At 40.9% G+C, this 27,321-nt stretch overlaps 1 protein-coding gene across 1 annotated transcript in view; it reads right to left on the bottom strand.

Moving 5' to 3' along the window:
* The window catches only part of LOC120540050 (voltage-dependent P/Q-type calcium channel subunit alpha-1A-like), a 514,575-nt gene that overhangs the window by 433,297 nt on the left and 53,957 nt on the right, over positions 1–27,321 (bottom strand). The window contains exon 2 of the mRNA XM_039770511.1: positions 22,840–23,103. Coding sequence (XP_039626445.1) covers positions 22,840–23,103 — 264 coding nt within the window. The remainder of the gene's footprint in view (positions 1–22,839; positions 23,104–27,321) is intronic.

Below are 27,321 nucleotides of genomic sequence, written 5' to 3'. Positions count from 1 at the left end.
AAAACAAGTGCATGCAAACGCTTCCATATCATATCTTTCTGCAAGTTTCACCGAAACCAAAATGTCACTTGTTTCACAATTTTTTGCTAATTGAAACACTGAGTTTTGCTGCAAATTCAATTTTGTGCGAATTGGTTCACCCGTCACTAGTCATTACTGTCACGTGTGCCTAGTCTAGAGAAATTCTTACTGCAGGAGTAAAGACAGAGGAACAGGCGGGGAGGTGGCTTCATGTTTAGTGAGATTTTCAGGTGAAGAAAGCATAGTACTGTAATGTGCAAGATGGCGCGTTTTACTGCATCTTAATGTGGCGTGTCACATCTCTCTATTATAATAGCATCTATCTATCTATCTATCTAATAAAAAAATCTTGGGACAAGATGTGACTTTTTGAGAGACTTTTTGGAATGAAGTCCCGCAAGACAAAGACTTTTAACATGAGATTCTTTCAAGTCACGCCCTACTTACAACCATTTTCAAACAAGACCACGGTCATCTAACCCCACAGTCTTGTGAATGCTTTTGGTAGACACACTTCCTGCACTCTCAGCTCTTATAAATTTTAACAGGACAGAAAGAGCAGGGAGAAACATTCGAAAAAGTTGGATAATTTATTAGAGATAAAGAAACTAAATTAACTCACTGGCAGTTATACGTTGCGTTGCCACGATGTAAGTCCAAACAGGGAATCAAAATTCAATGCGAACTTGAAGAAAAGTTAATTCCAAATATTGTTTTTGCTGAAGTTTTAAAGTAAAAGTGAAAATAATGCATCTGTAGCAATTCCTATGAAAGTAACAATTTCTTTAAATTGTATATCCGGTTAACCAAACCCGGGGGTGGGCAAGCAAAAAGTACTGTGCTTCTCTGCAGTGATGTGAATGAGAGGTTGGACAGGTAGGTGACAGATTACGGGCATCACAGAGCTGTAGGAATGAAAGCAGGACAACACAGAAGTGTGAACAAGGCCTTAGAGAGCAGTATTCCTCTGTTTCCACCCAAAAAAAAACCTTTAAAACCTCCAAATAAATCTTTTTAGTGAGTTTTGCGCTTCATAATTGTGAGATCGCTTACAATGTGAATTTCAGTGTCGATTTCGCAAAACTGTATGCAGATTGAAACTGGCCTGTTATCACTAATAGTCACTTGTCGTAGGTGTGCATGTATGAAATGAAGTTTCTCCGATGTTGTCTTTAATTAGGTGTGTTAGTGAATTAAAGGAGTGGATGGATGAAAATTTAAACACCAATAAAACAGAGATGTTAATTATTGGAGGGAATGACGCTGATCACAACAATATTTTGTCATCATTTAACTTGGTTGGAATCATCATAATTTTACTGAATTAGCCTACAATCTTGGAGTTATCTTTGACTTTAGCATGTCATTTAAAGCGCACATTACAAAGTTGTCTAAATCATGCTTCTTCCATCTTAAAAATGTTGGGAAATTAAGGCGTTTTCTAAATAAGCAGGATTCTGAAAAATTAATTCATGCATTTATTTCTAGTAGGATTGACTACTGCAATGTGGTGTTCACTGGATGTTCAAACTGTTCTTCATTCAGCCTCCAGTTAATAAAAAATGCTGATGCAAGAATTATTACAAGAGCAAGAAAATACGAACACATCACTCCAGTTCTTAAATCCTTACACTGGCTCCCGGTTAAGTTTAGGGCAGATTCCACAATCCTCCTTGTTACATATAAAGCCTTAAATGGCCAACGTCCGGCTTACTTGTCTGAACTTATCATGACTTACAAACCTGAGCGCACATTAGGATCTCAAGATGCCGGTCTGCTTATGATTCTAAGGATTAATAAAATAACAGTGAAAGGTCGAGCTTTTAGTTACAGGGCCCCTAAACTGTGGAGTGGTCTGCCTGCTACTATAAGAGATGCCCCTTCGGTCTCATCTTTCAAATCCTGACTGTAGACTCACAACTTCAGTTTAGCACACCCTGACTAGAGCTGCTGATTAACTGTGCAGACTGCATCTCTGTTCTTAGTCATTAGCACTAAAACATCAGTAACATGATAGTTAGAATTTGTTACTAACCCTCACATATTCTGTTTCTCTTCTCTGTACTCAAAGGTGGCACTTGGTTCCACTGCCCACCTGCCAAGTTGTTTTGCCTGCCTAAGGTAAGGTCATCTCTGATGGAGGATCACAGGAATCATCACATTGAGGGGTCCTTTCATCGGATTGGCTGACCCAGCACTGACTCAGCTGTGGAATGGCCAATAGGGGGAGGCACCTGGATGGACAAGGTCTCCAGCACTCCGAACAAATCCAAATCCTGTTATGTAATATCATCTACCATTGAATTCTGCTCTGCACTTGGATTGTGGTGTACTTACCCTCATTTTTTGACACCCACTGCATGCCCAGCCTACCTGGAAAGGGGTCTCTCTTTGAACTGCCTTTCCCAAGGTTCCTTCCATTTTTTCCCCTACAAGGGTTTTTTACTTTGGGTGTTTTTCCTTGTCTTCTTAGAGAGTCAAGGCTGATGGCTATCAAAAGGCACGGCCTGTTAAAGCCCATTGCGGCACTTCTTGTGTGATTTTGGGGTACACAAAAATAAATTGTCTTGTATTGTATGTAGGGAGCACCTACAGGGCTCTGATGATTTAAGCCTGAAGCAACGCAATTGCTAGTGCCTTCTTCTCACAGAGGACAAGTCCTGGGACGAGTCATGACATCACTTCCGGTTTTGCCCAGGAGGTCCGTCCTCTTCCTCCCTGCTGCCCATGTAAGAGAAGTTGTCATTTATTAGTGAATCTGCCAATCCAAGAGGACAGAGCTTCATGGGAGTGAACAGTTCAGGTCACTGAAACACTAATAAGAGAGTTGAGGTGTCCACAGTATTATCTAGATGATTTTTGGTTCATTTGAGTTGTATTACATGGGGTACCTGGTTGGTCCCCAACCCTTTACCATCTCTCTTTCATTTTGTATTTTACAGGCTCTGTAAAACTTCTGGATCAAGTGAATTTTACGTTGGTTAACTGGTGAGTCGGCTGTCATCGTGTAATGCGATGCAGCAAACGTCCGTCTGACCACACGTCTTTGGGATGTGTATAGACACTGACGTCTTTCCCAGAGGAAGTACATGCTGGTGCCAGCTTGTCTAGGAAGTGCACCAGTCACTGTGCAGTGGCAGCACCACCTGCTGTGCCATTGTGCCAACCTAGCATGGTCTGCATGTTTGTATTGACTGCAGTTAATTAATTACTATTGGGCTGTTTTACATGTTGACAATCTGTGCAGTGCTTCGAGCCAGCCTACTGCATCACGCTCTGTGCAAAAATAAAATTAACTCAATTGAACTGGGAAAAAAAAAAGAAGAGGGAAGCTTTTTCTCCTCCAAAAAGTGCTTCCAGTAAAAAGCATCTCCTTCTGGCACAGGCGCCTCCTCTGGGCTCCTGGCTCTGCTTTCCTTGGACATGCCGCTCTCTCACTTGCTGTTTTATGAATTCATTGACTGCTTCAGTGTGCACTCCCTGCCTCCTAGATGCCCATTTTGTTTGCTATGTCCTCATTACTGGAAGGCATCAACCTGTAGGATGATTCGAGCAGAAATTGTGTGGCCCAAATGTCTTTCAGCCCACTCTCAAGTTAACTGCAGGAATCGTAACAGGCAAGTGAACCCTCCAATGGGCTGAAGCCTACAAGAAGGTGCCGCCCTCCAGTTCACAACTGACTGACAGCTCAGTAAACAGCGTTAGATGTGCGCATGTCAGTCACTTTACGGTGGCATTTGGAAGAAAAGGTGCTACATGAAATTAAACTGATGTCACTTTACACGACTTCTAGTCGCAGCGTATGTCAGATGTGTCAACTGCAGCTACTGATTTCATCGCTTGCTCGTGTCAGCTTACACAAATGAAAATGGCTGAGCAGGTCGCTTTACAAACTAAGTGGCAGCACCACCTAGTTGGTACAAACTTTCCTGCACCATCTTGCTTGTTGATTTTTCTAACAGCCAGTAGCGTGCTGCCTGACAGTGCTGATGCTGTTTGAAGGATTAACAGCTATGGTGAGTTTGGTTGCAACCTCTGCCCTTTTTTTTCCATTCTGTCGTGGTACATAAAACACAAGACATCAGACAGATGAGCTTCTCTTCTGTTTGTGTGGTCCCCATGTTCCTTACTCCATTTCGCAGCATTCAATGTTTTGTACTTTCCAGACGAGTATTCACTGGTTGTCAACTCTCATGCACACAAAGCCACCGCTAAAACTAAAGACAAAAATCAAACCTGTTTTGTAGGTGTGAGTTGGAGTGAGTCATGGGACATGTGACATTACATGACTGGTGTCACTGGGACTGCACCCCCAGCTGCCTCTGACTCACTACGATTATGTAAATGAAAAATCCCTGGAAAAGTTGTGTAATGCGATGTGGCCTTCAGGGACTCGGTTGTGGTCAGGTAGACCTGACTGACCTACAGCAGGACAATGCCAGAGTGACCTGAGGAGTGAATGCTGGTGTGTAGGTGCCTGCCACACAGATCACCTTTTGGGATGGAGATGGAGCCTTCAGTCTGCCCACGGCCAGCAACTCAGTCAGGAATGCGATAACACTGAACAAGCACATAAGAAATTAAAGAAATCTGACAAATGACTGGAGACATTCAGTCCATCAAGCCCCTTTGTTGAGCTAATAGCTAAGCTGTCCCAACATCTCATCCAGATTCTTCTTAAAGGTTGTCAAGGTTTTTGCTTCAACTCCATGTCACTGTAGTTTATTCAAGTGCAAATTCAGAGGCTCACTGGCTCGGTCAGCTAGAGGGGGTCCAGCAACGGCGGTCACTGGAGGGGTGCAAGATGACTGCTCCATGTCGACAATTTGTATTATTTTCCCTCTGTTTTTGTCATTTTATAGTTTTGTTTTCCTATTGTTTTCAATTTGTTATTTCAGAAATGAAGGTTAAAATCGCAGAAACCGAAATGAGTCTTGTGTTTCTCTGTTCCCCAACAGTATGCATCAGCCACTTTGGGATGGCAATCTGCACCAATGTGAAAAAATGACAGCGTAATTAGGAGCAGAAGAAATAACAGGAAGAAAGGGACGGCAATCACTTTGGGGTGGGCCACGCGATGGATTGACGTGTCATCAGGGGCACATTCCTGCCTCAGGCCCAGTGCAGCTCGGATGGGGTCCAGCCTCCTGTCTTCATGAATTGGATAAGTCGATTGGAAAATGTTGTTACTTTATGTTATATTACATGTCATTATGCTATCTCAGGTTCCAGTACATTATTTAATGTTATCTTTTATTATGTTATAATGTTATGTTGTGTTATTCAAGGGTACTTTATATTATATTAACTTATGTTACTTATCTTTTTTTTAATGTATGGTATGGCAAGTTATACTACTTTATATTGCATTATCTTATGTTACTAGATATATATGTTACTACATTATCTATACGTTAGTGCTCAACCTCGCTCGCCAACCCCACCCCCCGGCCTGCGCTACACACCAGCCACTTTGCGTCTCTGTGGATTTCACTTTCACCAAACAACAAATCTTTTAATTCTCGCAGATACGCCCAGGGCTGGATTAAGGTGGGTGCTATTGGTGCTGCAGCATGAGGCCCATTCCTGAAATAGGCCCAGATGAAAACAGATGAGAATTTTCCGGAAGCTGAACAGTTTTCCTTTGCTATATTAACCAGACTTTCGGACGCCTAGACACAGCGTTACTTATTATACAGTTACTATTGTTCTTTACGCTGTGACATAACTATAACATTATTGTGCTTATTGTTAAGCTAAGATTTCAAGTTAATTCAATTTTACGTTAAACAGTTTAGTTAGTAATTTAGCTGCGTTTTTTGCAATATCTTGGGGATTCTTGCCACTTTATTACTGTTCGGTAAGTGCCACGTAGTAAATTTTTCACCTTGAAAGTTAGTTGTACAGTAAAAATCGATGGCTATTTAAATGGTAATCTGTAAAAGTAAAACTAAAAGGTGGCCTGTGGGCCCAGCATGGATGTTTAGAATTTTTTAAATCCTCAACAGGATTCTGGTCTATTATGAAATTTAAATCGTGGACAAATTTTTACCCTCAAGAGCCTGAACTAAGTCACTTTGACCCAATGTCTATGCAAATTCATTTTTTCTTACTCTGTTTCGTAAGAGAATTGCGAAATTTTGTGTATTTCATTGTTAGGTTTTCTGCATTAAGTGCACTTCTCAGACAATTGCTATTGAATGTTGATGTTACGTAGTTTGATGTTAATCTCGAGTTGTTACGATACTACGTCGTTATTATTATTCATGTTCAATAAAGGCTGGCTGGTGGCGTCGCAAGCAATTAAGGCTCCTTGGTCGGTCTGAGTGCGCATGTACGGTGAGTGTCGAATGCACAGGCGCCAATGCCGAGAAAAAATAGGCCTTTTCAGTGCTGCAGCATCAGGCCCAATTTCGTCTTAATCCGGCCCTGGATACGCCTCTTCATTAGGACGAAACACAACTTTTCCCTGATGGCAACACGAATTAGATGATCTACAAGTCTCCGACTTAAAGTTTAAATCCGGACAATATATTCGATCTCTTTTTACTGTTCCATTATTTCACAGAGTAATAATTCCTGTTAGTTTTCGCTAATGTGATCTTTAGTCTCATTTTTTTGAGACTTTGGCATTTTAGTACTTTCATTATCTCTAACCTGCTCTGCATGTGTATCATACCAACATTTTTGAATTCTTTACGATGTTCTTCTTTGTCATCTGCTCTTTGTCTTTTATTTCCGACCCCAGGCGTGGTTCAATCTCTTGGCACAAAGTCCCGTCTCACAGGACATGAAAGTATCTCTCCGAAAAAGTCATGTCTCGTCCCAGGCTAAAAAGACTCGTCTCGTCCCAGGATTTTTTTATTATAATAGAGAGACATCACAATCTTCAGGGATTTCCAATCTTTACTAATCTCAATTTCTTTTACAGTTTTTCTATGGTGGCATTTTGCACCACCACCACCTGATCAAAGTCCTGTAGTGTGTAGCCACCTGTCATGCTGGAATGTCCAGGTGACCCACCCACTGTGTCAAATCCTGTGGAAGGACTTAAGAACATCTATGGTAGATAGCCTGCCCAGTGAGGCCTGGTTGGGTGGGTCTTTTTGCCTTGAAGCCCTTGCCCTGTGTTTTTTCTTAACTTATCATCAGACTTACCTTTAGAGACTTACAATACAATGTTATTGTATATGAGAGACGTCAGGAGCAGGCGCTGATAGAGCACACTGCCACACCCACCACACGACAAACTAACTCAGGATCCAAGATTAGGACCCAAGTGCAGCCATGCAACGGGTGATACCTCAGCACCACACTAGTTCAGATGGAGTGGAACAGGGTGAGGTTTTTTATGATGGCTGGAGTGCCAATTCTGCCACCAACCCCCAGGTTTTTCCCTAAAATGTAAGGACTCTAATTTATACTAATTATATACAGTATGTTATAAAATCTCATAATGATTTATTTTTAATTATCCATCCATCCATTATCTAACCCACTATATCCTAGCAACAGTGTCACGGGGGGTCTGCTGGAGCCAATCCCAGCCAACACAGGGCGCAAGGCAGGAAACAAACCCCGGGCAGGGTGCCAGCCCACCGCAGGGTACACGCACACACACTTACACACACCAGGGACAATTTGAATTGCCAATGCACATAACCTGCATGTCTCTGGACTGTGGGAGGAAACCCACGCAGACATGGGGAGAACATGCAAACTCCACGCAGGGAGGACCCGGGAAGTGAACCACAGGTCTCCTTACTGCAAAGCAGCAGCGCTACCCACTGTGCCACCCTATTTTTAATTACTTATTCATTATTATTTTTGCTTCATTTTTCTTTCCTTGTAAATTTCTCTTTGACATCCTGCAAAGCACTTTGAACTCCAGCCGGTTAATGAAAATTGCAACAGAAATAAATGTTGTTGATAGGTTATCTTATGTTATATTATTTTATTTTATGCTACACTGCGTTACATTATATTACGTCATGCTGTATTACTTTATATTGCTTAATGTTATGTTATGTTATGTTACATTATGGTTTGATGCGTTACTTAATGTTACGTCACATTATACATTATGCTATGATATGTTACATTACGTTATGTATTACTTTATAATACATTAGTTCACTGTCCTCCATCTTGTGTTTATAATTCATGACCCTGCACTTTTCAACATCAAACTTCATTTTCTAAGAGCTTGCCCATATTAAAAGCCCGTCCAAGTCTTTTAGAATTGTTTTTGCTGCATCCTCAGTAATTGGTGGTCCCTCTGGTTGTAGTCCCATCTGTAGGTTTTACATGTTTGCCAAGTACACTGAAACTGATGACATTACATTAACATACATTAAAAAAAGTAGTGGTCCGAGGTCAGACCCCTGAGGGACTCCGCTGATGACCTCACCCCACATGAAGCATTCACCTCTTGCGCCACCACCACCTGATCAAAGTCCTGTGCAGCTGCCTGTGATGATGGATTGAGACAGGTGCCCCAGCATAGCAACCATCAAACAAAGCATTCAAAATCGAATCTTGTGAAGAAAACAAAATGGCATTGCAGGAGAACATAAAACAAAAAGAATAATAATATCTTAAATATAATCACAACAAATAAAATTACCCTTAAAATTCCATAATAAGCATCCAAAATTACCTTTCTACATATTTGTGTCAAAAACACCTAACATCGTGACAAAATTGTTCTTTCACCACAACAAAAAAATAAAACCTTAACACGTACTCAGTACAGCCTTAATACCAGGAAACCTAAAACAAAACACACACCCAGTAAGTTCACTTTTTGGTAACCAATCTTGAGTAACCCAGAAGCACCCAAGTCTGACCTTTGATGTCGTTGCAACAGCGATGTCAAGGATCACACAGCACCATACCAAATTCCATAACGTGGTGGCAACCACACCACAAAATGGCGCTGTTTCTGAAAACTAAGATGGAAAAGGACACAAAATATTATGAAACTAAAACCAAATAAAAAAAAATAAGGTTGGGAATGGATTAAGCAATCCAAAGAAACATAATCATATCTTTCATTGAACAAAATAACTTTTGATAAAGAGGAAAACATTAACAACAAAACCCCATCATAACAATCACCTGTCGCCAAAACTAAAACCCAAGATGTCAGGACCTCGATGAAGTGAATATCACACGTGAAGTTTTCTTTCTACTAAATCCATAATTCTGAATACCACATGACTTATCAGGCATCACAAAGCCAACGTCATGTGACACAAGTTCTGGAAATCATACGTAGCAATGATTCTCTATATCATGCTAACCAATGGTGGAGTCCATGGGGAACAAAACAATATATCTTGAACAAAATTTTATTCATTCAGAGACAATCATTAATCAAAGTAAAACAAAATCTCTGATATTCAAAAGTACCAAAACCCTTAACGGACTCACAGAAAATTGTATTTAACCTGAAAAAATTATTAATACTCATAAGTATGGTGGAGTGTGAGTGCCATCATCTGTGTGTTTTTGGATGAATGATCATTGCTTGACGAGACAAGGAGGTTTGTGTTGGACAAACAAAGCTGTGAGTTACATCGTCAGGAGTTCCAACTTCCAGAAGGGTTACTCGGCGGGAGTGGGTCACGGCAGATACCTCAGGCTAAATCTGATCATCCTTTATCAACTCACACTGGACTGGTGGGTCACAGTATGGTAAAGCCGGTTAAACCTATCATGGCTCTCATTTCCTGGAGGCCAGCGACTCTCTACCTGCGGCGATGTGCCAACGGGTATTGCCAGCCTTAACATACAGATGCAAAAACGTGGACATCAAATGCTATAACTACCTGAAAATACAAGAAATATGGAGGAATAAATGCTGAATGACACATGTAGCAAAACTAATGCTAAAGTTCAATTTATATGCAATTTCTCAAAATTCACTAAAATGAGTTTTCAGTGGGATTTCAATTTTTTTTTTGTTGAGTGAAAAACAAGGATTGTTGCAGCCTAAAGCTCTGTTTTAAAGACATCTGGATCTAGCGAGTCTCAAACAATAGCTATTGCAAGTACATAACGATGGAAAACCTTTTCACATCCACTAGTAGTGATGAGAGACGCAAGGAAGTTTCCCTTCACTTACAATTTCGCAAAAATTGACCCTAAAATTTGCCTCACATACAATTTTGCAAATGAGAAATGCAAAACTAACAAAACCTTTGAAAGCTTAAAATATTTTTTTCGATGAAAAGTAAAGAACTATTGCTTCCTAAAGTATTTACTTGTGTTTTGTTCTTCAGCGTGTAATCCATCGCACACCTGTCAATTCGATTTATGGCCTACTTCACCGTGGAGGAATGTGACACGTTTTTAAAATTGTGACCTGCTGTAATATTCTCCTCTCAAAGACACCAAAACAACACAATTGTCTACATTACCAGGTTTTCGCCACAGGAAAATCTTACTCCACGAGTGCTACTCCTGTTTCGTACACAAGCGTTTGAGGGTATGTCTGCTCCAAGCGCCACAGAGCGTCAGGCTTCTTTTCTACCTCCGATACGTATTTAGGATTGCAATCACCAAGACTGTCATCATAACAGCCAAAGTGGGGATTGTATGACCAGAACACACCTGTGGCTCGACAACATGCGACAGTAAATCAGCCTGGTGATTTGTTTTTTCACTAGAGATCTTAGTTTAAATATTAAATGGTAAGCAGACACAAAGATAAAGCACGTGAACGTTTCCAGACAGGTGTAAACTCCTTTCTACTTGTGTCAATGGCGCACATTTCACTGGAAGTGAAACACAGTTTGTGTCACAAATTTCTGTAAAGCAAAACACTGAGTTTCACTGCATATCCAAGTTTGCTCCTCATTATCCATCAATGTGTGTGCTCAGTATACACAAGTACAGCATCTGTGTTGTGACTGGTACACTTAATTAAATTTGCGTGCCTTCCCCTTGGTATTTTTTGAAGATCTGTGTGACTAAACTGGGGATTTTATACTCAGAGAATTTGATTTTGATATTAGTTTTACTCTAGCTGACGTCCTTCAGATCTTACCAATTCTATTGTCTTCCTATTACAGCATTTCAAAATGCTCATGGCCCCCGCTATTTTGTGCTAGGGATGTAAAACCACTTGCTAGGCAAAACTCCCAGAGTTCTGCTGGAGTGTGCCACATGTGCTGTCACTGGTGCAATCTATAAATTCTGGCTATTGCGATTCTCATTTATCCATGCTTTGGAAAATAATACTTAATGTTCGATTTTCTGTGTCTAAGTATTCTGACTTTCTTTTTGTTCAACGATTTCTGACTTTTGTCTTATGTTTCTGGCTCGGAGAAAGACCCTTTTGGCTTTATGGTATCGAGGACTGCATCTATTTAATTGACCACATTTCATCGCCTGATATCTCAATGAAGAATTTTGTCACTATTTTTAGCTGAGACAGAACAATGTACCATTCTGACAGATAAGTGTATACATAGTTGATATAAATGTGCTGTATGCCAGACAAATGGAGGGTCTGTTTTTATATTACTGCCCTCATGCCGTATGCCAGTCAAATGGAGGGTCTGTTTTTATATTACTGCCCCCTTGCCGTATGCCAGTCAAATGGAGGGTCTGTTTTTATATTACTTCCCCCCCCCATCCCTTTCACTATGAGCCCCCTCAGCACTAGTTCTGATACAGACTGCTGTGACTAGCATGCCAGACAGAGAAGAAGTAGTGAAAAGGACCAGGAGACAGACAGACAGACAGACAGACAGACAGACAGACAGATAGATAGATAGATAGATAGATAGATAGATAGATAGATAGATAGATAGATAGATAGATAGATAGATAGATAGATAGATAGATATGAAAGGCACTATATAATAGATAGATAGATAGATAGATAGATAGATAGATAGATAGATAGATAGATAGATAGATAGATAGATAGATAGATAGATAGATAGACACACAGACATTGAATCCAAGTTTAAAGACAGGCAAGAGATGAACACTGCAAAGTCAAAAGGTCTTAGCACCGAAACCAATTCACAAACTAAAATGAATGTAAGAACAAATGAGCCAGAATTCGGAATCTGTTGACAGGAGAGAAGTTACATAGCATATAACACTAGCAGGCTGTTATGTTTCAGCCAGAGTCTCATCCCCATCCTATAATGTCTGCAAGCAAGCTGGGTTTAACAGTGAGCCAGGAAAAAGACAAAAAACACAAAAGGAGAAATTCTGGGGGATTAAAAGGCCAAAACTGGAGACAACAATCTCTGTCAAAAAACAAGAGCAAAAATTCATTATCCAAAACTTGTTTACCAGAAAGAGTTTGAAAGCAGTGACATTGTGGTAGGGAGAGTGGGCTTCAGATCTTAAACTCTTGATCAACGGTGCAAAGCCCCTGATCTTTTTGTTTAACTTGAATGATGAAGCCCCTGATTCATGTGTGCTAATGTGTGGGACACCCCAAGAGAGACCCTCCCACCCCGCTGATTGGATGATTTTAAACACATTTAAGAATGCACACAAAACTCATAGAGGGGGTAAGACCCTGACACCAACAAGCCCCAGAAGAATTTCACTTGAAAGAGTGAATAGAACAGCGTTTTGCAACCTCAACTCGGATGAGGAGGTGATTTACTTTGACCTTTTAACCCAATGCATCCTATCACAACCTCAGAGGACACACCCACAAAAACAAGCCGCGTATGCCCTAACGATGGGAGCTCCAAAATGGCGACAAGCGTGAAGACCAAAATGGTGGATAAACTGGTCCAATAATTTATTACCGTTCAAAAACAAAAGAAAATTGCCTGGACAGAATCAAATTCAGCAAATCAAAAAAATCCGAAGCGGTGTCAGATTACCAGAATCAACACAAAAAAAAAAGTATAAAAATTCTGAAAAAAGAGCCCAATCCTGACAAGGTTATCTTTTTCTTTTGTTGTTTTTTTCAATATTATTTTGAATATTTTTGTAGTTAATTCTGTTTTTGGTTTTAATTTGTCTTTATTTTTATTTTTTAATTTTTGTTAAATTTCCTTGCTATTGTTTCATTTATCTGCCCTGTCTCCTTTACATTGAGCCAAAGAAGGCAGGGCTGCTTGATCATGCATATTTAAAGCTTCAGGATTGCATCTTAGTTTTAATTCTTGTTTTCGAGTTTTGCTTTGCTTCTTATTGGAATTTCTTGCTTCAGCCTCCTTCCCCTTCCTGACCCACACCATGCTTTCTTTCTGTAATGACTTGAATCTGTTAAAAAATCTCTTTTTCTATCCTTCAATAAATTTTTTACTGCATTAGATCAGGTTTATTTTTTGGTTGCATTATTGAGGAATATTCTATGCTAAATAATTCTTGCATTGTTTTATTGTTCAAGAAGTTTATTCTAATTAACATTTTATTTGTGAAATTGCTGCAACTCCATTTTGTCTTACTGTTCACACCACCATTTTGAACATTAATATATGAAAGTTAAAAAAATGTTCATGTTTATATTGTTTATGGGTTTGGGAGTTTTTGAAGTCATAGATTATTTGAATAATGTAATTATTTCATTCTATCTTTTCCTTTTATAGGTGCGTTTTGGCTGCCATCTTTTATTTTAATGATGGCCACCATTTTGGACACCCATCATTAGGACAGTATCCCCATAAGTCATGACCCGTGGGGTAATCGACACAATAGATTAAACGGTCACTTGAAATTCACTTACAGGGTTTTTGGATCTCAAATCCTTTTCTACGTCCTTTGCTTAAAACATTTCTCATTTTGATGTTTTTGTGGTTTGGACCTTTTTGCAAACATTTTTTGACTACGACTTTTGTCTCGTGTCTCGGCTTGACGAGCGTGTCCTTTGATCTCATAGTTTTAGCCTGTTCATGTCCCACGTCAATCTCCCGGTGCTCACAAAAATGACATATCAGCTGACATAATGGCTGCCGGCTTGAATACTGTTATGCTGAACCGAAGCAGGGCTAAGAGAGGCATTCGGGATCAGGAAATGGATGGTTCAAATTTGTAGTCGACACCAAGCAAGGATCAGATCCAAAGGTCAAAAATAAATTGAGCATCTAAGTCTGAAGGTAATTCGTTTTAGGAAATAGCAAGAGTTTAAATACCAAAGTTAACCAGAGAACATAATTTCAAAAAGTTATCGGTAAATTTGAATGAAACATGGCGGCCAGTACTGAGCTTTAAACCCGCCGCATTAATGATGTCAAATGTTGCGACCTCTGTGACCACACTCCCTGGCAAACGGGACTCTTGTCTTAGCACCACATGCAATAAAATCAAAATGGTGTTGCAGACTTCCCAAAACGAAGCTTTAAAACTCTTCAAAACAACAACCACAAAGGACAAAACCAACCCAAAATGTTTCTTGGTAACCCAAACTAAGAATAAACCACAAACAAAGCTCGGCAAAAGTAGAAAAAAAATGTATAACCAACCCTAACAATTACAAATGCCATTGCATTAGGGACCTCAGAAGGGTAAACAGAATGTCGCTCAGAATGGTGGCGCCCATGACGAAACACAGAGTGATGACTGGCTTCTCCTTTCGTTTTTGTGCACTCTTCTAATGGTCTTCTGGGTGTTTTTTTTCTGGAGGTTTAAGACCCAAACATTCAATTTCTGCAGTTTGTTTGCTACTTGAAGGATTTGTAAAATAGTCAGTCAGTCATCATCATCCAACTCGCTATATCCTAACTACAAGGTCATGGTGGTCTGCTGGAGCCAATCTCAGCCAACACAGGACGCAAGGCAGGAACAAATCCCCAGGCAAGGTGCCAGCCCACCACAGTTGTAAAATAGTACATACAGTAATTATTTTTGTTATCATCCATCCATCCATTATCCAACCCGCCATATCCTAACTACAGGGTCACGGGGGTCTGCTGGAGACAATCCCAGCCAACACAGGGCGCAAGGCAGGAAACAAACCCCAGGCAGGGCACCAGCCCACTGCAGGGCGTTTATGTTATCATTTGACACCATTTTGTTTCAACAACGGGCACCACAGTTTTGTAGATTTTGTGCCATTCATTACCTAGATAGTGTTTCCCATAATTCTATGGGATGGTACAATGATGACATCATTGACATGATTAATTAGGGAGTTGTATTTTTTAATTCAAATATATCTGAGAATGGAATAAACCCTGCCAACTCCTTATCCTTCTAACTTTAGACTGCGACTTCGGTTTTGCTCTTTTGGAAAGGATTTGTTATAACAGAAACAGATTCCTAATATTTAAAACCCCCACAGGGTAGAAAAAAGTAAGAAAACATGTTTAGTAGCACCTAGTGTTGGATTGGTACTAAAAGACTAAACTTTGTTATCAATATTAACTTTCAAAAATTTCCGACCTCAGTACCACTACTGCACTGGTGCCCAAGCATACAACAGATAACTGAACCCCACCCTGACTCAAGCCTCCCTAGTGTGTCGCACAATCGTTCGGGTCCCTGTGGCCCTGCATAATCAAACTCCTCCATGACTTGCTGGACTCCGTCATTTCAAGCAACATTTCCCTTTTAAAAATGAGGAAGATGGGAAGAACCCTGAGGAGCCTCCATTGTATCAGAGATCGGTGGGCATCCCCTGTGAGGTCAGCAGCGCACCTTAACTTCCTTACTGTTACATTTTTATCTAAAAAAAAGTCTAAAGAGTGCTGCATCTTTTGTTTTGAAAATGACGATTCTTACCAGACAGTAGGAGAAAACGCATCTACACCATTGCCCAGTGTAATGCTCGGGCCTGACACTAACTCAGGACATGCCTATACTATTGTCCAAGTAACGCTCCGCACTAACACTCTTGCCACTTTACAGCCTGAGTAAACCTCGTGTCTTACACTCGGCACTAATGCTGTTAGCACTGTTTTTACAGCCCGAGTGATGCTCAGGTCTAATACTAAGGAGGTTAAGAGTGGAAGAATGAAGAGCTGACCATAAGGTCTTTGAAAACTACTGTTTACTTCCAGTTCCAGTACCAAAAATACCAAAATGCTGATGCCACCCTGTTTTCGTTTTTTTTTTTTTGTACTTCTCAGTAGCTGTATATCACATAACCCTAGTAGAACATGAGAAAAAAATAAAATAACCACGAAATCATGACATTTTTAACACTTCTATTATAACACGACGTAATATTCACACGCCCACTTAATCCATTTCAGGTGGAATCACATACAAGACAGGAACCAACCATGGAAGGGGCATGAGTCCATCAGACGGCCAACTTGTGCACACACCCACAATCGGTCACCACTTCATGTGAATGTGGGGGGTTAAAACTGGAATACCCAAAAGAAAATCTGCACAGATGCAACGAGGATGTGCAAACTCCACATCGACAGCTACCAAGATGTAGGATTAGGGGGAGCAGCCGCACCAACGTCTCCACTTAACTCCATCGACTTAAGTCCTGTTCAGATGGGATAGCCTTCAGGACATACGACAGTAAAGTCACTGTTAACCACACCATGTCAGTAATTCGTACCATGGATTTGAACAGGATACAACAGAGTCTAGCTGCAGACCTCCACAACTCCGTTCCGCCAAGGAGCCAATCGAAACGTACATGTGCTAAGGTGTGTGGCACCCTTTGCTTGATCTGTCAGTGATATTACACTAGAATTTTATTCATCTTTATCAACAAACCCATATTGAAGGCATAACTTGGGTTTCGTTCTCATAAAATACATTTACACTACGATTAGGATTAGAGTTGTGGGAGGAGTTATCTGACTCATGAATATGATGAGCGGCCAATAGGCAGTACGGCCTTCTCTTAGGTAACAACACTGTTGTGTAATGCTGCACAACGTAGCCACTCCCTTCTCAGATTTTCCACTGTGTAAATCATGTGATGTAAATGTGGAATCTGATTGGCTGTTCAGTGGATCTCCTGAGTCACAGAGCTGTGGAGGTCTGCAGCTAGACCATTTTCTTCGGATAAGATATATCTGGAAAAATTACAGAAATAGGAGTGCCATCTATCTACCTCACCTCTTGCTGTTATAATGATTCCCGTCCGACTAGGGCCTTACACTGACAAGATTTCAGTAAAAGATTTCACTTTTCTAAATCACTAGCTCGCTTTCCATGGTCCTGAATCAGATGAGTTGCTCTTTTCCTGACTTTTTGTAGCGCCGTTAAATCCTTTTGTAATATGAGACCAAATCTGTACAATATATTCAAGATCAAGAACGATAACATAATTCGGTTTGTACCCGATACACAGAGGGCACTATTTAAGCTAGCACCCTATTAAATTTTATTACCACTGTCTGAATTTGAACACTGACTGACCTTCCCACGACAACTCCCAATTACCTCTCGTAAAGGGGCACCTTCAAATTTCAGACCCCTAACCCTAACCCCCATAACATTACCACATTTAATCTCGGACTTCCTGACTGTAACGCTCTCCGTTCCTTTACACTGAATTTTGTGTGTCACATTTCATTCCAAGTCTGAATTCTGCCCATCCGTAATGATTCTGCTGACTCAATTGTATCCGCCATTCCACCTCATTTAGTGTCATCAGTAAACATAACCAGCTTCTTATTGACGTACTTATCCAGATGATTTATACAAAATTAAAAGAGAACTGGGGGAGACAACATTTATGCACAACTGGTGCTCACATTTTTTATTGTAGTTGGTATTGTGGTGAAAATGCTTCCCTTCACATCTCGTGGTGTCCCAGGCTCAAACAGAATCCATGAAATACTGAAAGTGGCTGCGTTATCTCAACATGGGACTCACTGGCCACAAAATTACTGACCCCATTCATAATGCAGTCCGAGCGAACAAGCTGGAAAATATAAGGAAACAACCCTCAGACACTGAGAGTGACGTGGGACCTGTCATTCTAATCTTAATAAGTGACAAAGCTCATCTTTTGTATGAGAAATAATACCTGAAAAAGCTTTGGGACATTACAGGATGACCAGCATCGAAGGCAGTGGTACTGCCTGGCCACTCCAGGGACTTGGGTTCAAATTCTAGGCTGGCCGCGCTCGGTGTGTAGTTTTCCCTTTCTCTGAATTTCCATTTTCTGGTTGCTCATTTTGATTATTGTTTGCTTGGCAGAGGCCTTTGCCCCAGGCGACTTGCAAAAAAACGTGGCAGTTGCATTCAGACATTTTTAGATAATTGCAGCACAGGCTGGTTAAGTGAGTCACTTAGGGTCACAAATTGTTTTAGAGGAAGGGCTGAACCAGCAGTCCTCTGGCTTGAGGACCAGCACCCACACAGCCAAAGACATGCAGGTTAGGTGAAGAGGGGAGTGTTGTGTCAGCCACGTGGGCATAGGGAGAGTTTAACAGGTCTGTGCTGGATAAATATATGGAGAAGGAATTAAGTAAGACACCACCACTAACTTTTGTTCCGTCTGTCTCCTTAAAACGGAGAAGGTAGAAAAATCTGGAGAACCGCTGAAGTCATTTACCTGCTGGCTGAAACCACCCCCCTTTGGGGCAGGAGTGATACTGTATATAATCAAGAGTCCCTCCAGAAGAGTTTGAAGGGAAACAGAGCTCTGAACCACTGCAGCAAAATGCAGATCCTTCAGACACTGAGATTAAATGGGGCTTCCTATGGGATACTCAACTCTCATTTGCCTGTCTTTTGTATTAATTTACAGGGGGTAAGTGTGCCCTGCAATGGATTGGCATTCCATTCAGTGATACCGAGGTAGACTCTAATGGAATATTTGGATTAAGAAAATGGGTAGGGAGAGGATGTAGGGAAAGGATTCTTTCAGTAAACCATAAACGCTGACATAGAAAATGAGTCTGTGATGAAGCATGTGGTTACGATGGGAGAGTAACGTGGAGAACCTGCACTGACCCGGCAGAACATGAAACTTCAAACAGGGAATAACCAGGCTGGTGCTCCAGTTACAGTGTGAGGCAGCAACACTGACCACTGGGCCAACCTTAAAATTAGATAGATAGATAGATAGATAGATAGATAGATAGATAGATAGATAGATAGATAGATAGATAGATAGATAGATAGATAGATAGATAGATAGATAATTTATTTGTATAGATTTGTTATTTATATTTATATTTGTTATTTATATTATTTGTTTCACCAACAAAATAGTACATAAAACATTATGAAATAGCCGGTGCAAACTCTTAAATAAGTGGAAGACCCCAAAACTACACCCATAACATAATATTAATGATACAGAAGTACTGTCCCTTTGGCAATGTGTCTGTTACTGGCTAAACTGTAGACTGGCAATCTGGCATTACATTGTATAAATAAAGTAGGTAACGCGGGTCTTGATATATGCCTCACCATGCTGCCACAAATGTCCTATTTTTAAATAAATGTGATATTTTTATACAAGTCACAACTACCAAGTCAAATATGAGATCCAAGAGTATAAATGCCTTGTAAAAGTATCAGGTGGTAGTTATAAATGGCAAATCTTTTGCTTGAGATTTTACAGAGCTTCATGCCACCAAGTGAGGTAGCCTTGGCATCTTTCTGATTTCTGTCAGATGTACCACTAAACACTCAAGGACAAAATTTCAGGAGGCACATCAGTGGCACTTTAAAGGCACTGTATCATTTCAGATGGCATGTCAGAGGTGCTGTAAAACATGTAAACCTTCTGGAGACACATGAAGAAAGTGCCTGACTGTCAGAATTCCTAAAGAATTTCCCAAACCAAGTATTTTCACTGCAGACTTCAGCTTTTCGTATTATTCCTTTCACGTCCAAGTCTGGTGACTTTTACCTGAAGTCAAATTGTAATGAGGGTTAATAAATGGCGCTCCATTAGTGACTACCATAGTGGGTGCACTGAGGTTTTCATTTCCACCAACAACTATCAGGCTTCCATCTTGCATGAGCCTTTGTTCTAAAAGCACTCATTGTTTTCTGTACCCACACAACACACACAGTTTTAGAAGGACATCTGCAGTTCCTGCTGAAGCACATCCTCCATAATGACACCCTCACCAAGTTTAGCAATCATAAAGCTTTGAATGTGTTAACTCAGACACCAATGTTCAACTACTAAAAATGTTCAGTAAAGCAAAACTCATTGACAAACATTTCATTCTCATTTTTGATTAAGGTAATACTAGTCATGTGCGCTAAGCTGGTGCAGTGGTTAGGGCGCCGCCATACAGATTCAAATCCTGAGTTCGGTTATTGTCTATATAACGTCTGCACATTCTCACCATATCTGTGTGGAGTTTGCATGTTGTCCCCACGTCCGTGTTGAGTTTGCCTGTGTGGAGTGTGCATTTCTGGGTGAATTTTGAATGTTCCTTCCACGACTGTATGGAGTTTGCATGTTCTCTCCATGTATGTGTGAAGTTTGTATTTTCTTCCTATGTCGTTGTGAAGTTTGCATGTTTTTCCCAAGTTTGTGTTGAGTTTACATCTTCTCCTCAAATTTGTGGACTTGGGATGTTCTCCCCGTGTCTGTGTGAACTTTGCATGATCTCCACCATGTCTGTGTGGTTTCTCCTCCTATGTCCTCAAAGACACACTGGTTTGCTAAACTGGTGCCACTAAAGTGACCCTGTGGGTGTGTGGGTGGTTTCCTGCTATTTACTGGCGCCCTCTCCTGGATGGTTTCCATTCTTGTACCCAGTACTGGAAAGATAGGCCAAAGCCCCCATGACCCAAAATTGGATTAAGCAAGTTTGGGAATGCACACATTATAATAATAGAAAATATAAAAACCAGATACACAAAGCCTGCCCTATTTATTTTTTCCTCGCCACTGCTTTCCTTCACGTTCTTTACATTTTTTTGAAAATGGAAGCCTAATATGTCAAGAGCACCTTAGTGTATTCAGCAGGAGAACCTCAACCCTGCTTAAGCCAGTATGGGACAGCAACATCAATCAGAGGGCAGGAGCCAACCCAGATGGGGCACCAGTCCATCCCATAGCACACACACAGCGGTCCAATTTAGGGCCACTATTATTACTTATTATTTGACTGGCTCATTCATTTAAGGCAGGGGTGCCCAACTCCAGTCCTGGAGGGCCACAGTGGCTGCAGGTTTTCATTCTAACCCTTTTCTTAATTAGTGATCTGTTTTTGCTGCTAATTAAACTTGTTCTTTAATTCCATGGCGTGTTGCTGCTCTCATTGTGCAATAGCAGCAGAAATTTCTGTAATTGTGGATTTTCTCTTTTCTAAGAGTAGATCATCATTCCTGAGACTGGCATCTTTCTTATTTTTAATATATTGTATGATGGACACCAGTTGTTTTTGGCTCATTTTGTACCTCACTATAGTTTGGCTGGTAATTAAGGAAAAAGAACCAATTGAAGGGTCTGAGTCTTCAAGAGTAAGTCAAATAAAATGAATTCAAAAGAAATTAATTAATTAGCAGCAAAGACAGGTCACTAATTAAGAAAAGGGTTAGAATGAAAACCTGCAGCCACTGCAGCCCTTCAGGACTGGAGTTGGGCACCCCAATTTAAGGTGACTTACAACATTTGAGATACACCTGGTCATAATTATTTCATTTTTCCTCTATTGGCACACAGGTAGGTGACACAACATGCTCCTGGTCAGAGTGTCAGAAGTGGGATTTGAACCCATCACCTCAGGGTTTGAAGTCCAAAGTCTTAACCACTGCGCCACACTGCATTGAACCGAAACAAAACACACACTTAGGATGTAAGAGAATAGAGAAAAATGCATAAAATCCATACCGATGACATCTAACTGCTGGATTTGAACCCACCAGCCTGAATCTATAAGCCAACAGCATTAAAAACCGAGCCACCATACACAAAACACAGAAGACTGCCAATGGCAGGGTGATGTGGAGTAAACTCATTTGGCTGAAACAATCCCAGTCTGTAGTTCACTGCGATTACAGATACGGAGCAAAAACACCAGCGAGGTACCAAACAGCCATTTTTTCCCCAACCAAACATTTCATTTTTTTGTTTTCTACCATGCCACCGCCAACTAAATCACAAAAGTCACAGGAATGCCAGGCCAGCCACCTAGATGATGTGGTGCACACATTTCCATTTGAAGACACTCATTTGGGCATCCAAAAAAAAAAAACATAGAGCTTGTGCATGCAAGTGGATCTATAATCGTGTTAAAAATACAGCGAGATCGATAGGGGAGTCAGCAGGGATACTTCTTTTACAGAGCAGTGTGGAGCCTGCGACTGACAACCATTTTCTTTGCTATTTCCCTTTCTCTCCATGGTGAGGTACACCCCATCACACAAACACACACACCAGCTAATGCTGGACATGAAGGAGACAAGTCCTGACCATTTTCTTCTCTTTGCCTTTGTTATGGCCCCAGAAGTAAGAGGAGTGTGTGTGTGTGCGTGTAGGATGGGGGGGCGAGTGGGTTCGGTGTGGCTTTTCTGGCAAAGGCAGGAGCTGCACTTGCTGACATCAGCAAGTAGCACAGCAAAGCAGACACGCCAGTCCCAACGCGCTGGCACTCCATGCCTGCGTTCCCTCGACATATGTCGAAGCACATACGTGTGCTCATGTGTCTTCACATGCATGGCGGCATGAAGCGGGTCAGGTTGATGAGACAAACTGCTGCAATGTGCCCTGCATGCTTGGTGGGCTATGGCCTCACCTTTTGCTGCTCTTAGTTGGCGCTGGAGGGCATACCCCAGATGGGCACTTTTTCTTTGCAGATGAACCCCCTATGGTTACAAGCATAAAAGGCATATGAGCATGGAAATATAAATTACAGAAACATTTTGCAAGAACTTGGCTAACCTGTTCCATAATAATTATAAGATGATTAAAAATAACACAAATAGTATAAAGGATATGGCCATTCGGTGATTTTTTTTGCGTATTTTCTCACCACGTTGTCTTCACTGAAGAGGAAGAGCGACCGGTTGACGGTGAAGCAGTTCTGGCGGACAGGGATAGGGTTGTAAAGGGCCATAGTCCTGGCTCGCTGGGCCATCGACTGCTTGTACATCCTTTGGGCTCCGGGCGGGCCGCCCTGCCTGCTGCCGCCGCGTCCTGGACCGCCTTGGCCGGGTCCCCCGCCATACCTGGCCGGCACTTCGTCTCCAAACCTCGCCATTCTACAGACACCAAACGCCAATCGTTACGAAGCAGAAGTGAAGGAGAGACAGTGCAGCAGCAGCAGCAACACCACATTACATCTCATCTGCTCCGAGACTTGACAGGCGGGCAATTGTTTCCTCGAATTTCTGGAGATTTGAAAAATGGGGTCCAAATATACACAACTTTATATATATACATACATACGCATAGATGTATCTATATATATGTGTGTGTGTGTTGGGGGGGGGGTGCAAGACTTAAAAAAGGGTTCTTCCAGTCTATGCTGATCCTTTTCTGAGCGGAATCTTTTTTCCTTAAACAATTTGCATATTCGGGGAATTCTTGCAACCAAAATAAAAATTAAATAAATAAATAAAAATCACTTGTGCGTTGTTTTCGCTCTTCTTCTTCTTATTTGCTACATCCGCAATGTTTGATTGAGCACAGGGCTATTTTTTTCCACACATTCGCGCTCACACGCTCACACACTCACGCACACACACGCAAACACGCACACCGTCGTCCTCGCTTTCTTTCTCTCACCGCACTCACGCACACCACAAAAAAATGATCAAAGGTGTAGCCGATGAAAGTAGTTTTGCGGCATTGACGGACGGTCACTTGTGTCCCCCTTCCTTTTTTTCTTTTTGTTTGGCTACACACACACGGTTCCGATTCGGTATTCTTCTTTCAAAACAGCGGCCGCATCATCATCGGAGCTTTAAAGCAAGGAATAAATCCGGCCGCGATAGTATCCGAAGGGACAGAAGGACAGCATTAGCATCAGCATCATCGCCGGCAGCAGCACCACCAACCTCAATATCATCATCATCATCATCATCATCATGAAAATCCCGTAAGCTTCAAGATCTGCAGGAGCATTTTTTTTTTCAGATCGAATGTCCCTTCCTGGGTGTTGCGGATGATGTGCCCGGTATCGTGATTCCCTTCATCCTTGCCTCTGCCCCGTTTCTCTCTCTCCGTGTTATGTGTCCTCCTCCCGAGTTTTAGCTAAAACGGGGCTTTTTTTTTGAGGGATGGGTGGGAAAGAAGAAGGAGGAGGAGGAGGAGGTTGGTGGGGGCTGCACGCGAGAGGTCCGCTGAGCTGGCAGGTTGAGCGCTAATGAGAGAACCTGAGGAGAAGAGCGCCGCTCCAAGCCCCATCCTCACTCAGCCTCCAGCGGCACATGACGCCGGGGCTCCAATGGTGCGCCGCTCCTCTCTGCTTCGACTTTCACTGCTTGCAGGCACCGCCAGCCAAGCCCACGGTTTGATGGAGAGACACAGTGAATTAATTGATTAACTAAATAAAGGCATATTAAAATGAGATTTGGTTTTACGGAAAAGAAATAAAACAAATGAGGGGGAGGGCGGGTGTGAAGAGAGGTGAATGGGGTTGGGGGTTCGGCTTTGCAGCGAACGCCTGTTCGGTGAAAAGAAGGCGTGCGGAAGGGACTTTTTAATATAAACACATGGGCTATATAGTGCAGGCTGCGTATGTGTATACAAAATGAATTAGAATGCGCGTATACAGCAATTAACCGCTCCACAGTATAACCGTTACGGGTACATCGCTTCTGTGATCACGCCAAGGTAAGCGCTGACCGCGCGGCGAGGCGCGTTTATTATTCATGGACAGATTTATTTTTATAGAGCACATAAGCGAAGGCTTTCATCTCATCACGTCGTGAAATGCCCCCTCGAAGTCCATCCGCCTGCCCAACCGCCAAATATAGAATCTCCATCCTGCCCACCCGATGCAAAGGCTGGACTTTTTGGTGCAATGAACTCCGCAAGAAGCCCCTACCGGCCAATAGGCGCAATTGAAGCGCGATCCGGCATAGATCGCCCCCCACCCCTTATCTCATGGATAGCGGATATGATAGGCATCAGCGAGCACCTTCAGCTTAGGGAGGGAGAGAGATAAGAGGCGGAGATAAATATGAAAGGCGCTCTATAATAAAGAAGCAGTTAGGAAAGGTGCTGTATACTGTGTAGACCATTAGGAATGGCGCTATATAATATATAAATACACAGATAATATTTAGCTGATACCTTTATCCACGGGCCTTACGACATTTGTGACACAATTGCTTACAGCTCTTTGTTTTTCCCAAATGGAGCCCAGGCAGGTGAAGTGAAAGTGGAAGAATTTCAACTCACAACATCAAGGTAGATATAAGAGATGGACAGGAATGGCACTATATAATGATAGATAGATAGATAGATAGATAGATAGATAGATAGATAGATAGATAGATAGATAGATAGATAGATAGGAAATTCATTTGTTTCAGTGCCAAAATAGAATATAAAACCCCAGAAGTACACATAATATGAATAAAATAATAGATCGATCGATCGATCGATAGATAAGGCACTATATGAAAGATAGATAGATAGATAGATAGATAGATAGATAGATAGATAGATAGATAGATAGATAGATAGATACTTTATTAATCCCAAGGGGAAATTCACAAATAAGATAATAGAATAATAAGATATAGAAGTACTTTCCCTGTGCCAATGTGTCTGTTATAACTGGCTAAACTGTAGACACTATATAATAGGTGAGAAATGCATTATATAATAGATACACAGTAATGACACTGTATAACGATTGATAGATAGATATGAAAGGCACTATATAATAGATTTGAAAGGCACTCTCTTATAACAAAAAATGGAAAAACAGGTAATAGGTATGAATGGTGCTACATGAGACAGACTGGTTTATATGGCTACATCTAATAAGTTTTATATCTGGAGTGTCAAGTCCTGACAATCGCTTGCTGCTGCAACTGCAGACTTTCATTCCTTCCATATTCTTAATTTCATATTAATCCAAGTTGTTAACCAAATTTCTCAAAATCAGATGGCTGAGTCCAGCACTGTCTCGGTCTTGGCATTAGTGAGAGTGAACTTCTGTTTGAAATTTGGAAAAAAAATGGTTATTGCTGTTTTGGCTTTGAGCTCACTGAAGTCTTGTCAGCATATACATTTTAGGATGAACTTTAATAATGATGTGTTTTTTCATTGTTTTTTTCTTAACATGCAGGTACCTCACAATAAAGCTTAAATAACAAAGTAGCCAAGAACTAATCAGCTTAATTGTTAACTCTTGCACCTCTGTGATCATTATTCAGTAGGTTTTTTTTTATATAAATATTTACAAAAAAAAAAAAAGGGAAAAAAAAACTGAAGACTTCAGGAGTTATAATCTTTTCCAGTCCACAAAACATTGTGTTGATTTTCCCAGAAAAGTAAAATCTACATGGACAGGAATTTGTGACACAGCAGAACGATTACAGGAACAAGGATAAGAATGTCTAATTAATGAAAGGTGCCGTTAAGCACAAGAAGGACTTTATAATTTAGATATGGGCAGCCAGTGAAGCTTGCCAGGATCTGCAAAGGACAGCACTGCTTTAGACAGATAAAGAGGTAGTCTAGAATGGATAGATAGATAGATAGATAGATAGATAGATAGATAGATAGATAGATAGATAGATAGATAGATAGATAGATAGATAGATAGATAGATAGAACTATATTACAGATAGGTAAATAAACTCTCTCTCTCTCTCTCTCTCTATATATATATATATATATATATATATATATATATATATATATATATATATATATATATATATATATATATATATATATATATATATATATATATATATATATATTTATATATACATACATATGCAGAGATGTATCTATGTGTGTCTGTGTTTTTTTGGGGGGAGACTTTGTAAAAATAAAAAAATAAAGGGGCTCTGATGCCAGCTGCATTGTGGCTTTGTTGTAATGCTACTGGTCTTTAAATCAGTAGGCTGCTAAATGGGTCACTTCACCTGCCTATGACTATAACAGAAATCAGTTTAAAATACTGAGCTATAGAGCTAGTAGTTTGGAATACGCCTTGGGATGATGTTGAGTACAGAAAGGCGCTATATAAAACAAATTGATGTTTATTTGTTTTGATAAGGTCTCTTTGCTTTAATCATGGAAGCACACAGAGTGGACATCGTCTGGAGGAGAATTCACTGAAGAAAGAAGTCAGGCCACAGACATAAATACAACCAAACACATCTGTGAACATCTGAAGGCTGGTGTTCCACATCACAAACTCTGCAAAATGGTCATTGAGGTAAATTTGAAATTTAAGAGATAAACTTTCACTCTCTGATTTATATCAATCTTTCATCTTCTGAACCTGC

Source organism: Polypterus senegalus, chromosome 12 (assembly GCF_016835505.1).
Source record: "Polypterus senegalus isolate Bchr_013 chromosome 12, ASM1683550v1, whole genome shotgun sequence".
In the NCBI taxonomy this organism is placed as follows: Eukaryota; Metazoa; Chordata; class Cladistia; order Polypteriformes; family Polypteridae; genus Polypterus; species Polypterus senegalus.
This window is presented reverse-complemented; position numbering and strand designations above follow the sequence as displayed.